Raw genomic sequence first — 14,634 nt, forward strand, 5'->3', positions numbered from 1 at the left:
CAATTTGATCAAATTGGCATTTGAGAAGGACTTAACAAAAAATTTCAGGGAGGAGTGGAGTGACGCTGTCTTGCGAAGAGTCCACGCAGCTGCACATCGTCGCCTACCGCTTTACTGAGGGTGAGCGTGAATTTTTAATCACTACATAATAGTTATACTTGAGTTGTTGATTATACTAAGCCTACTGTATGGGCTACAAAATAGTTATACAGGTACATGACACACTGTTTTCTTAACGTTTCGGCCTGCGCCCATCTCGTCAGCCCTGCGCTGTCATGCACTTGGCGTTTGATTTGCAAACTAAGCACTGGAGGTAAGAAACTGGTTTTGACATTTCAGTTAACCTACAAAACACATCTGTATTAAAGATTAATGTTGTCATGCTTCACAAAACTAGATTTGAGACATAAAACTTTTAATGCGCATGGTTTCACTTAGAAGGGATTCAGTGACTGCAGTTAGGCTTTGTGCAGGGAGGATGAGTGTGATGTAATCTTCTGTTGCGCACTCTTAATTGTAAATATCAATCTTAATTTGCTGTCAACATTGATCACAATCATCCGTTTGCGCATTCAGTGTTGGGTATTCGGAACGAGTTTACAACATGACTGGTGCGCAAACGGAATATTCCGTATGAAACGGACTATTCCCTGCAAATGCGCTCAGTGACGGACAATATATAGCAGCGGAACAGGGTGTCTGAAGAGCTCAAAATACACCATTTTAGAGTGTTTTTTTCAAAAATTTATTACGGGGGAGCATGCCCCCGGACCCCCCTAGTAAAATTGGGTTCGCCAATGTGTGCCCACCCCCAGCCAGTGCAATGCCCGGCTACTAGACCACTTCTGCCGCCGGGTCTGGTGTACTGAAACTGTGCAAGCTCTCGCAGCCTGCTGGCGCTTCCGCAGGTAACGTCATGAATCTGGCTCCAGACTCCCTTGGGATTTTTCTAGACACGTTTTGTTATTTTATTTTTTTGCACAGATGACCCTGTGCAAAATTACCCTTCTGGAGGAGCGTGTAAAGGAACATACTTTCATATAAAAAAACACAAAATTGGTCCAGAATATGCACTTTAATGATGGATCTTAAGAGGCAGTTAAAGATACTCTTAGCACTAAGAGGCTTTCGGGAAACCCACCTCAGAACACTTACCAAAATAGGCAAAGTCACAAAGTCAGAAAGTGAATCAGAAGGATTTTTGGAATGTAGCGACAATAGACAGTAAGGTAGCTGTTCAGCACTTCCTTCCCATTGCCTTACATCATCAAAATTAAGACTTTTGCTGTGCAGTAGACAAATGATCAGTGAGAGGCTCACCACGAAATAACCCCAATGGTTGTCCATCTGGGCGAGCCATTAAACGTTCTAGGACATAAAATCAAAGTGTTTCCCTTCAGAAAAGAGTCTAAAAATCCTTAACTGTCCAATGAACCCTTAAAGAAACCATTTTTGTTGTTATTATTCTCATCACTACTTTCTGTCACACTTGCAAAAGTGTAATTACTTTATTCAAATTTAAAACAAAAATTACAAAGGTTATGCTAAAGGTATGGAGTGAGATTAGCTTCTGTTCCTTATGAATCCCGCTGTGTGAATTTCTCTTTGAATCAGTTTGACTGGAGACCACATACCAGTTGAGTTCCAACACAACTAATACCAAGATCCCATTAACGTCACCCCAGGGAATTTTTTTCACAATTCCTCACCACTCTCACATCTGGCTTATTCATTAGGAGTCTAATTCTACATCTGGATTTCTGTAAAGCTGCTTTGTGATAATATCTATTGATAGAAAAATGATTACCCATGATGATGTCATATGCTATCTGTTTTCATTAATTATGATGGCAGTTTATGTCCAGTGACATGTTTGAACCATGCTGTGTTTATTTTTTGCTGACTTTTATACATATTTTAGAATAGATGAGTTTACGCTTTGTGGTTTCTCTGTAACATAGCAAATTGCTGGAGTATAAAAGGAATAAATCAAGAAATTTATATATATATATATATATATATATATATATATATATATATATATATATATATATATATATATGAATCACCTTTTGGGTGGTAACATTGATTCTTTAAACCACCACGTTCTTATCCTTGATACATTTTTTCCTCTAACAGCATGACTTCATGTGTTTTATTTGTTATAAATGCTATTTTTTCTGCTTCAAAGCTTTTCTTAGATCAGTTATATGCTGACTGCAAATCCATTTGTAGTGATTAGGCATGGATGGACAGGTAGTGGTTTGGAAACATTGGGAAAGGAGACATGCATACTCATGGGATTCTCTCAGAGTAATTTGTAGACATTTAGAAGCAGGTGTATATCTGAAACATCACACTATTTCCAATGCAGGGTCCCAGGCTATTGTTCCAGTGGATAAGACACTGTGTGTCCCAGTTCTGCCCAAGTCTACAGACCACTGTATGTCTCTGAGGGCTCTACAGCTGGCAGAGGACCTAAATACCCTGGATGCCCTGGATACTGAACTCTGCAAGGAGGAAAAGTTCTTTTTGAGGAGACAAGTTCCCCCCTCGGCAGTGCACACTCTCTTATGGCACAGCAGCTCTTTTTGAGCAGGCACTCTCAGAACTCCCTTGTCAATCTTCAGATTGTGCAGATGATCTAATGGAAATGTTTAATTCAAGAATGAATCATATTATGGATGCTATTGCTCCTTTAAAAACCAAAAAAGAGTCATAGACAAAGGAAAAGCACCCTGGAAACTAAATCCAACAGTTAAAATGTTAAAGAGGGAATGTAGAAAGTCTGAAAGAAAATGGCGTAAATCTAAACTCCAGATTCATTATCAAATCTACAAAGGGATGTTATGTAAATACAACTTAGAAATTTCTAAAGCAAGACAGTCTTTTTTTGCTGACATTATTAATAGGAATATCAACAATACCCGTGTGCTATTTTCTACAGTTGAAAAGCTAACAAACCCATCAAAACAAATGCCTTCTGAATTTCTCTCAGTTAATACATGCAACGACTTTGCATCTTTTTTCAAAGGAAAGATTGATAAAATACATATGAATATAGCCACACAGGTGCAAACACTTCAAAATCTGGAACCATTGGATAAAGAGAGAGGGGGTCGTAATACAATGTCAACATTTAGTTTAATTGATGTTGAGACTCTGAGAAAAACAGTACAAAGTCTCAGCTCCTCCACATCTGAACTGGACATTTTACCTACAGTCTTTTTCAAATCTGTTCTTCACCTAATATCAGACGAGGTACTTCAGATTATCAACACCTCCTTACGAACTGGCATGTTTCCCTCATCTCTGAAAAAAGCGGTTGTAAAACCCCTACTGAAAAATAATAACCTAGATGTCTCAGTACTCAACAACTACAGGCCCATATCCAATTTGCCATTCGTTGGTAAAATAATTGAAAAAATTTGTTTTTAATCAATTAACTGCCTTCCTGACATTAAACGGATGTTTTGATAAGTTTCAGTCAGGTTTTCGTGCCAATCATAGCACTGAAACAGCTCTTACTAAAGTCATGAATGACCTATGTCTTAATTCTGATGCTGGTAAAACATCAGTCTTGGTGCTTTTAAACTTAAGTGCTGCACTTGACACGGTAGATCATTCCATACTGTTACATCGACTGGAGCATTGGGTTGGAAATCAACTGGTTAAAATCTTACCTACAACAAAGATTTTTTTTATGTGGCCATTGGAGGCCACAGTTCATCACCCGTGTCCTTGAACTATGGGGTTCCCCAGGGCTCAATCCTGGGACCATTACTATTCAACCTTTATATGCTCCCACTTGGACAAATTATTAAGAATAACTCAATAAACTTCCATAGCTATGCAGATGACACTCAGCTTTACTTAGCTATGTCACCTAATGACTATGCCCCTCTTGAGTCTCTTCATAGATGCATTGACCAAATTAACAAATGGATGTCTCACAATTTTCTTCAGCTGAACGCAGATAAAACTGAAGCAATTATATTTGGCAAAAAGGAGGAAAGGCTTAGGATTGCCACTGTTCTTGAAACTAAGGGGCTTAAAGCAAAGGATACTGTCAAAAACCTTGGTGTCCTTATTGACAGTGAACTTAACTTCAACAGTCATATGAAAGTGGTAAAAAAAGTCTGCATTCTATCACCTAAAAAACATTTCTAAACTCAGGGGTCTCATGTCAAAGCATGATCTAGAAAAACTTATTCATGCTTTCATCTCCAGTAGGGTTGATTACTGCAATAGCCTTTTCACAGGTCTTCCAAAAAAGACCATCAAAGAGCTTCAACTTATCCAAAATGCAGCAGCAAGGGTTCTTACAAGAACAAAAAGGGTCGTCCATATCACTCCAATCCTAAGGTCTCTGCACTGGCTCCCAGTGAGCTATAGAATTGACTTTAAAGCATTACCTCTTCTATTTAAAACATTAAATGGGATGGGACCCAGCTACCTACTGGATATGTTTCAATTATATGCACCAACTAGGTCTCTAAGATCACAAGAGAAAAACTTGCTAGTAATACCAGCTGTCAAAACGAAGTGTGGTGAAGCAGCCTTTAGTTGCTGTGCTGCTAAGCTTTGGAACCAACTTCCAGATGAGATAAAAAAATGCTCCTACTGTTGTTAGTTTTAAATCTAGGCTCAAGACAAAGCTGTTTTCAGATGCTTTCACTTGATTAATTTTTACCTAAAGTGTAATTAATTTCTTTTAATATAATTTCTTTTAATTTTGATTTTAATGATTTTACTTTATTTTAATTTCTTTTTAATCTTGGATTTTAATGATTTTACTTTTACTTTAATTCTTTGTTACTGTTCTTATGCTTTTATTTTTTTGTGAAGCACATTGAATTGCCTGTGTGTATGAAGTGTGCTATACAAATAAACTTGCCTTGCCTTATTGTGGCTGGACAAAAGTCTGGTGGGTTTTATGGATCAGTTATGATCTACTGACCTTGCTTTGGTGTTATCCTTATTAGAGTGATAACAGTTAACCATTCCTCTTCTCTTTAAAGGGTGTGCTCCGTGTTAGGGACCCTGTCATATCCACATGATAGTTTCAACCACAGAAGAACTTTCAATAAATTGTCTTTTATAAAACATTCTGACTATTAGCGTTCTTTGACTAAAACTGTTTACAGTTGTAGTTTTAGTCAACTAAAATTGCTATTTTTTGTCAACTTAATGTAACAGTATTCAAATAGAAAACATACAAAGACCGAAGACCAAGGAGCTGGTCATTGGCTTTGGGAGGTCCAGACCAAGGTCACGACCAGTTCTGATCAAGGGAGTCAAGGTGGAGGCTGTGGATCCCTACAATTACCTCAGGCTGTGGCTGGACAGCAAGCTGGACTGGACTTGCAACACCAATCACTTATACAGCAAGGGACAGAGCAGGCTGTACTTCCTTAGGAGGCTGCGGTCCTTTAACATCTGCAGGAAATTCCTGTGGATGTTCTATCAGTCTGTGGTCGCCAGTGTCCTGTTTTACACCGTGGTGTGCTGGGGGGGCAGCACATCCAAGAAGGACACATCCAGGCTGGACAAACTGATCAGGAGGGCCGGCTCTGTGGTCGGCATGAAGCTGGACTCTCTGGTGATGGTGGCAGAGAAGAGATCTATGGACAAACTATTGAACATCATGGACGATGCCAGTCACCCTCTGCACACCGTCATCAGCAACCAGAGGAGCCTGTTCAGTGACAGAATGCTCCTTCACAAGTGCAGGACGAACAGACTCAAAAACTCCTTTGTCCCTCACGCCATCAGACTGTACAACTCCTCTCTGGGGGGGAGGAGGGGTAACAGGAGGACAGAGGACGGGAAGGAGCAGTAGCCTAGCCTAACAATAAGCAATACTGGACAATGTGCAATATAATGCGCAATATCTCTCCTGCCGCCGCCCCCCTCCCACCTCCTTTTCCCCATATCTTATTCTTTTTATTTTTGTATATGTAAATAATTTATTTTAATGTATCTAGAAGTTTTCTCTATTTATTTTCTCTGTTTATCTGTAATGATGCTGCTGGAATCTTAATTTCCCTGAGGGAACCCACCCAAAAGGATTGATAAAGTTTTATCTAATCAAATCTAATCTAATCTAATCTAATACGATGTAAACTAAAATTAAATCTATGTTAAGAGTTAAAATTAACACTTTTGTATAAGTGTACTCTCTTACAAGTTATATAAAGAAAAAAACAAAGAAAAATAGTGGCACCTATAACAGAGCCTTGTGCAAAGGTCAGTCAGATAAGATCTGAACCAGGGCTGTTCTTTTAACTCCAACAAACAATTCTAGTCTACCCTGAATAATATTGCGATCTATGATAGTATTTCAAGAAATGAAACCAAAGAGAGACATCCCTGGTCAGAGGCCAGGATTCGGTCATTTACTACTTTAACCAGTGCTTTTTCAGTAATCCGATGGTTTCTGAATCCTAACTGAAATTTCATGTATGTGATTGTTGTGAAGGCACACATTTAGTTGCTGAACTGCTTGGCAGTAAATCTCATCTCATCTCATTATCTCTAGCCGCTTTTTATCCTTCTATAGGGTCGCAGGCAAGCTGGAGCCTATCCCAGCTGACTACGGGCGAAAGGCGGGGTACACCCTGGACAAGTCGCCAGGTCATCACAGGGCTGACACATAGACACAGACAACCATTCACACTCACATTCACACCTACGGTCAATTTAGAGTCACCAGTTAACCTAACCTGCATGTCTTTGGACTGTGGGGGAAACCGGAGCACCCGGAGGAAACCCACGCGGACACGGGGAGAACATGCAAACTCCACACAGAAAGGCCCTCGCCGGCCCCGGGGCTCAAACCCAGGACCTTCTTGCTGTGAGGCGACAGCGCTAACCACTACACCACCGTGCCGTGCTTGGCAGTAAATGTGAGATTTAATATTAGCTTATTTGGTCAAGGCCAGGTTTCTTAATCAATGGTTTGATAACAGCCAGTTTGAAAGATTTAAGTACACAGGCAGTATGAGATCCAATTTCTTCCTTAAGAATATAGATCTATCTAGTTTTTCCATTTTATTGCCTAGCGTTACATAGGATGGATAGTAAGGATTTATTTGGCAGTTGTTTTCAATGCAAGTCATTTTTGGTCCTTTTAGTTTTGCTCTTACAAATCATATATGTCTCCTTCCACCGAATATAGTCACTGCTGTTACTATCACTGTTCTCCCTTGTATTTTGCTGCAATCTGCATACTGGATGGATGATGATGACAGTGATATGTGCTCATGTGTTGGAGCTAAAAAAAATGCAACATGACTTCGAAGTTGGCATTCTCACTTTTGTCAGATGAATACATATTGGATATGCTGGCTATTCATTCTTGAACTCCATAAGAAATAAGGACTGATTTCAACAGAGCAGATTTTTGTGTCACTTAAAGTAGAAAATATCACTTCAACCTTGTAATGTGAATGCAGCCTATTTTGCTATAGAAATACTCTGAGTGGGCGGCACGGTGGTGTAGTGGTTAGCGCTGTCGCCTCACAGCAAGAAGGTCCTGGGTTCGAGCCCCAGGGCCGGCGAGGGCCTTTCTGTGTGGAGTTTGCATGTTCTCCCCGTGTCCGCGTGGGTTTCCTCCGGGTGCTCCGGTTTCCCCCACAGTCCAAAGACATGCAGGTTAGTTTAACTGGTGACTCTAAATTGAGCGTAGGTGTGAATGTGAGTGTGAATGGTTGTCTGTGTCTATGTGTCAGCCCTGTGATGACCTGGCGACTTGTCCAGGGTGTACCCCGCCTTTCGCCCGTAGTCAGCTGGGATAGGCTCCAGCTTGCCTGCGACCCTGTAGAAGGATAAAGCGGCTAGAGATAATGAGAATGAAATACTCTGAGTCTGATTTGACACAGTATGGGTTAAGTGCCATGCCCAAGTATTTACAGAGCCAGATTGGTCTTGTATCTTGGAACTAGCCCACATGTAGTTCATAGACTAGCTAACAAACAGGAACATCCAGTCAGTCATGTCATTCAAACTGGCAAGGTTCTGATTTGATTCTCTTACTGCCAGGCTGCCACTGGCTATCTGTGGTTTTTAGGCAGTGATTGAAATGTTAGAAATAATTCTGAAAAAGAGGAAAGCAGCAAGCCTGGACGGGTACTCAAGAGATATTTAAAGCAAAGTAAGTTCAATTCCTTCCTTATTCAGATTCTATGGTAGAAAATAACCATCTCCAAACCAGTGTTTGCCTTTATTTGAAATATCACATTCCTTATTTAGTTTAAGCCAAATGTGGTAAACTTTGCAGTCCAACAGGAGTGGATACAGTGGCTGAAATAATGATATATATTTTTTTCCATGCAACCATTTTATTTCACATGAACTTACCACCCATCTATCACTGCTTGATTCCATCCTGCTCTTTGTCTCCCATTTCTTCCTCCTCTTCCTCCAGCCTTCCGTGCAACATGTGTGTTTTAGACGTGTGCACTCACCACACAAAGGGCCCACATGAGGCGGTGCTGCATTCTGAAGTACTTGCTAATGAGATCTAATAAAATAGAGCAACAAAGCTAGAAAGTGTGTGGAGATCAGTATTCATGAGCATGTAGGATGTAGTTTGAGCAAAAATAAAGGACTAGAATCAGTGCCACAGAATTAGGGGAGAAAATAACAAGAAGAGAGGGGGAAAAGAGAAAACAAGAGATGGAGGAGGAGAATAAAGAAAGGCGAAAGGGAGGGAGAGCACAGCTGGTGAGATCTGAGTGGCAAGACCACAGTCTGATGTTAAAGACTGCTGCCTTCTCGGTGCTCCAAACCAGATGCTTAGGAGCCATAAACAGCCTCCAGACAGGGACAAAAATCAAACACACACACACACTCATACACTCACATGCTGAGTGAGAGACAGAAGACATCGATTAGAGCTCTGTTCATTTCAAGGTTTAGTGCTGCATTTATTTCCAGCTTGGAAGCAGTTCATGGTACTATATGTGAGAAGAAGCAGGCAGGATCATGGCCCTGAGTCATGGAGTGTGACATTGAATTTTACAAACATTTTACTTGGCTTAGAAAGGTAAGCTTGACGCTTGACTACTGTAATGTTTTTTCCTTTCTGTGTCTTTTACAGTTTATTCTGCTTTGAATGTTTGGCTTGTTTACACCACTGGAAGCCGCACAATTATTACACACGTATTCAGTGTGCGAGCTTCATCTCTGGATGTCGAAAATCAATAAGACGAGGCTGAGATTCAGAATAGTTTTATTAGAAGTGAGATTCACGTTGAAGGAACTTGCCTTGGAAGCTGCTCACGTCAACACAGATGGGAGGTTAAGAAAAAGAAGAAAAAAAAAAAACATCCAAATCCAGTAAATGTTAAAAATAGTGCAAGAATGAAGGATTATATTATGTGGTTTGGACAAAATACGGTACAGTAAATGCAATATTTGCAAGAACTATACACAGATATATGAATTATTTTCACCCATTTAGGAGTTGTGGAGTTGTGTTGGAAATCCATGTACTCGACAGTAGAACATCGTAACACCTACAAGCACGATTCCAATCACATTTATACCACAGCGCTGTTGGATTCTCAATTCTGATTGGTCTGAAGGTCTCATCTCATTATCTGTAGCCGCTTTATCCTGTTCTACAGGGTCGCAGGCAAGCTGGAGCCTATCCCAGCTGACTACGGGCGAAAGGCGGGGTACACCCTGGACAAGTCGCCAGGTCATCACAGGGCTGACACATAGACACAGACAACCATTCACACTCACGGTCAATTTAGAGTCACCAGTTAACCTAACCTGCATGTCTTTGGACTGTGGGGGAAACCGGAGCACCCGGAGGAAACCCACGCGGACACGGGGAGAACATGCAAACTCCACACAGAAAGGCCCTCGCCGGCCACGGGGCTCGAACCTGGACCTTCTTGCTGTGAGGCGACAGCGCTAACCACTACACCACCATGCCACCCCTGGTCTGAAGGTGTTGATTAATTTTCTATCACAGCAACCCAGAATTTACTGCAGATACAAATCACAGGTTTACATTAACATGCCTGTTCTAGCACTTTATCTTTTTGTTATTGTACAGCTTTGTTGCGTACTTGATTCTGATTGGCCAATTATGGCATTCTGTGGTCTGTTATTTCTGAATAGCAAAACGCTGCTATAAATAACAGACCATTGCTATGGACACCGGTCTGATCATAGACTCTGGAGGATCACATCCAATCATATTAATCTGTAGAAAAAAGTTTTGAAAATGTTGTTGCTTCAACAATCAAATTAATAAATTCAACTCACTTGCGGCACCTTGTGGCAAAAAAAGTTACTCCATTAGAAAACGCCATGGAAGATTTTTCAAATATTAATGCTAATGTGAATTAGAAAGCCAAGGCTAATCTTAAGAAAGCTGCAGAGTTTATATTGCTATGAACACAGATCCAACCATAGAATCTAACAGAGGTTTTTTTTTTAATGGAAGCATTCAAATCATTTTTAAATCAATATTTTATGTTAAATTATTGTTTTCTTTCATAAGTAGCTGTAAAATAGGCAGGATAGTGTCCCCTGCTTGTCATCGGGGTCCTGCTTCACCCTGGCAGGGTTTATTTCGCAATAATGTCATAATAGGTGCATATTTTGAAACATAGTTAATAATCTTATTTGCGTAGTCTGATTTTAGATATTCTAATAACAATCAACCATAATATAAAGACTATCTTATCAACTTGCCCATAGTGTGATAATAATTTCAAGACCATAAGTATTAAACTGATTAAAATGTATGGTGTTTTTCTGTTGCATTCACACTTCCAGAGGGAGTATGATTCAGTGCTAGTGGTCATAAACTCCTACTAACAACCACAGTATTCTACTAACTAGAATTGGGAATTGGTTGATCCATGCCATTGTGGTTGACTGTGCCGTTCATCATCCGCTATCAATCACTACATATCAAGCCAATGTATCGACCTATTGATATTTGCCAATCAGTGCAACTGGAGAGCTGCTGCCAACTCCAGGTTTTTTTGTCATTGAGGTTTGAGTGATTAAGATTTTGTCAGGTTCTTACCCTTCGACCTGTCTGGCTTGGTTGAACTCCCACCAGCATAGCTCACCGGGTTGCAGGACCACACAAGCTGCTCCTCCACCTTAAGGTACTTAATCATGGAACGGTAAGATGATGAATGACAAGCTAGATGGTACTTATATGAGAATGCTCAGGGATATACTTGGAGTATCATGGAAAGAACATATGACCAACAAAGTACTCTACGGCAAACTGAGAAGACTGACTGATTCATTATAAATTAGAAGATTGCAGTTCATTGGGCACTGTTGGAGAAGAACAGAAGAGGTGATAAGCAAAGTCCTCATGTGGGAGCCAAAACACTGCAAACGGAAGAAAGGAAGACGATCTTTAACATGTGGATCTGTTAGTGATACTGGATTGAGGAGCGAGGAACTAATGAAGCTCATGGAAGATAATGGAGAATGGAAGAAAGTAGTTCATGGTGTTCAAGTGCACTCGAAATAAGTCTAAGTCTAAAATTTATGACATTTTGGATAATACATCAACATACTGCTGAAAACCAACCAGCCAACCAAAAAAACCCTGCAAAGTTAGAGTGGGGCAAAAAAGTATTTAGTCAGCCACCAACTGTGCAAGTTCTCCCACTTAAAAAGATGAGAGAGGCCTGTAATTTTCATCAGAGGTACACTTCAACTATGAGAGACAGAATGGGGGGAAAGAATCCAGGAAATCAGATTGTAGGATTTTTAATGAATTAATTGGTAAATTCCTCGGTAAAATAAGTATTTGGTCACCTACAAACAAGCAAGATTTCTGGCTCTCACAGACCTGTAACTTCTTCTTTAAGAGGCTCCTCTGTCCTCCACTCGTTACCTGTATTAATGGCACCTGTTTGAACTCGTTATCAGTATAAAAGACACCTGTCCACAACCTCAAACAGTCACACTCCAAACTCCACTATGGTCAAGACCAAAGAGCTGTCAAAGGACACCAGAAACAAAATTGTAGACCTGCACCAGGCTGGGAAGACTGAATCTGCAATAGGTAAGCAGCTTGGTGTGAAGAAATCAACTGTGGGAGCAATTATTAGAAAATGGAAGACATACAAGACCACTGATAATCTCCCTCGATCTGGGGCTCCACGCAAGATCTCACCCCGTGGGGTCAAAATGATCACAAGAACGGTGAGCAAAAATCTCAGAACCACACGGGGGGACCTAGTGAATGACCTGCAGAGAGCTGGGACCAAAGTAACAAAGGCTACCATCAGTAACACACTACACCGCCAGGGACTCAAATCCTGCAGTGCCAGACGTGTCCCCCTGCTTAAGCCAGTACATGTCCAGGCCCATCTGAAGTTTGCTAGAGAGCATTTGGATGATCCAGAAGAGGATTGGGAGAATGTCATATGGTCAGATGAAACCAAAATAGAACTTTTTGGTAAAAACTCAACTTGTCATGTTTGGAGGAGAAAGAATGCTGAGTTGCATCCAAAGAACACCATACCTACTGTGAAGCATGGGGGTGGAAACATCATGCTTTGGGGCTGTTTTTCTGCAAAGGGACCAGGACGACTGATCCGTGTAAAGGAAAGAATGAATGGGGCCATGGATCGTGAGATTTTGAGTGAAAACCTCCTTCCATCAGCAAGGGCATTGAAGATGAAACATGGCTGGGTCTTTCAGCATGACAATGATCCCAAACACACCGCCCGGGCAACGAAGGAGTGGCTTTGTAAGAAGCATTTCAAGGTCCTGGAGTGGCCTAGCCAGTCTCCAGATCTCAACCCCATAGAAAATCTTTGGAGGGAGTTGAAAGTCCATGTTGCCCAGCGACAGCCCCAAAACATCACTGCTCTAGAGGAGATCTGCATGGAGGAATGGGCCAAAATACCAGCAACAGTGTGTGAAAACCTTGTGAAGACTTACAGAAAACATTTGACCTCTGTCATTGCCAACAAAGGGTATATAACAAAGTATTGAGATGAACTTTTGTTATTGACCAAATACTTTTATTTTCCACCATAATTTGCAAATCTCATCTCATCTCATTATCTCTAGCCGCTTTATCCTTCTACAGGGTCGCAGGCAAGCTGGAGCCTATCCCAGCTGACTACGGGCGAAAGGCGGGGTACACCCTGGACAAGTCGCCAGGTCATCACAGGGCTTAATTTGCAAATAAATTCTTTAAAAATCAGACAATGTGATTTCCTGGATTCTTTCCCCCCATTCGGTCTCTCATAGTTGAAGTGTACCTCTGATGAAAATTACAGGCCTCTCTCATCTTTTTAAGTGGGAGAACTTGCACAATTGGTGACTGACTAAATACTTTTTTGCCCCACTGTATATCACTTGAGGTTTTCCTCTGACACCAGAGTCACCAAAAATGTGGCCGTGTCTTAAGGAAGACGTTATGAAAGAATTTATTCACAAAAACAGAAAAGTAGCTAGTAGAGGAATAGAGTTTAATTGAAGACAAAAAATACAGGACTAAGAGGTTGATCATAGAAAAAAATAATAACAGTAATCCTAGCTGTGCAAAAGTAACGCTGTCTGTGACTGATTTGTGGTCCGTAGGTCAACCTGCGGACGCTGGGAAACAACGAGAGCTATCAAGAACGGCTCTGTCGACTCGAGGGAGATAAGGAATCACTTGTGTTACAGGTAAGACGTCAGAGGTTCGGCACAATCATGAGTGTGTGTATGTACAGTAAGTGTGTGTGTAAGTGCATGCATGTGCTTTCTAAAGGTAGGTTTTTGTCTTTGTTGTATTGCAGTTGAGTTTTTAATCTTTGACCTACTTGGAGTGTGTTAATAAGCTGGTTTTAGATGAACATTAGTTTTATACCCATGATATTAATTAATGATGAGCTAAATTATCAAGCAGTTGTTTCAGTCAGATGACAAAATGTACTAGTTTTATTGGCAAATATCATTAATTATATGAATATAAATATTATTTATATTTCATGACAAGTTTGCTAGTTTGAGTCCCATTTTCATAAGTTCAAGCTTTTAATGATTTGTATTTTTTTTTAATTCGGATTAGAATTTTAATATATTTAATTAATGATGTTTGCGTCGGCACGGTGGTGTAGTGGTTAGTGCTGTCGTCTCACAGCAAGAAGGTCCGGGTTCGAGCCCCGTGGCCGGCGAGGGCCTTTCTGTGCAGAGTTTGCATGTTCTCCCCGTGTCCACGTGGGTTTCCTCTGGGTGCTCCGGTTTCCCCCACAGTCCAAAGACATGCAGGTTAGGTTAACTGGTGACTCTAAATTGAGCGTAGGTGTGAATGTGAGTGTGAATGGTTGTCTGTGTCTATGTGTCAGCCCTGTGATGACCTGGCGACTTGTCCAGGGTGTACCCCGCCTTTCGCCCGTAGTCAGCTGGGATAGGCTCCAGCTTGCCTGCGACCCTGTAGAACAGGATAAAGCGGCTAGAGATAATGAGATGAGATGTTAGAATGTGTTTCTCCTTGCTCAGTGGAGTCACCTGTATTAAAAGTAATGATGGTTGATGGCTGATGATTCTGAATGCCCTGATAGGAAGCGATGGATTTTGTGATCTGTCTGGTAATCCTGAACGGTAGCCAGATCATCTAACACAGTGGCGTGAAGTGCA

General features: G+C 40.9%; 1 protein-coding gene across 4 annotated transcripts in view; it reads left to right on the forward strand.

Annotated features, from left to right (window-relative positions):
- The first annotated feature begins 8,750 nt into the window (after nt 1-8,750).
- The window catches only part of ppfibp2a (PPFIA binding protein 2a), a 64,870-nt gene continuing 58,986 nt past the window's right edge, over nt 8,751-14,634 (forward strand). For 3 of the 4 annotated variants that reach the window (XM_060923198.1, XM_060923199.1, XM_060923201.1), the window contains exons 1-2: nt 8,751-9,049; nt 13,594-13,680. In XM_060923198.1, coding sequence (XP_060779181.1) covers nt 9,002-9,049; nt 13,594-13,680 — 135 coding nt within the window. In that variant the 5' untranslated portion in view covers nt 8,751-9,001. The remainder of the gene's footprint in view (nt 9,050-13,593; nt 13,681-14,634) is intronic. The other variant, XM_060923200.1, reaches the window with a different exon arrangement.

Source organism: Neoarius graeffei, chromosome 6, assembly GCF_027579695.1.
Source record: "Neoarius graeffei isolate fNeoGra1 chromosome 6, fNeoGra1.pri, whole genome shotgun sequence".
NCBI classification, from domain to species: domain Eukaryota; kingdom Metazoa; phylum Chordata; class Actinopteri; order Siluriformes; family Ariidae; genus Neoarius; species Neoarius graeffei.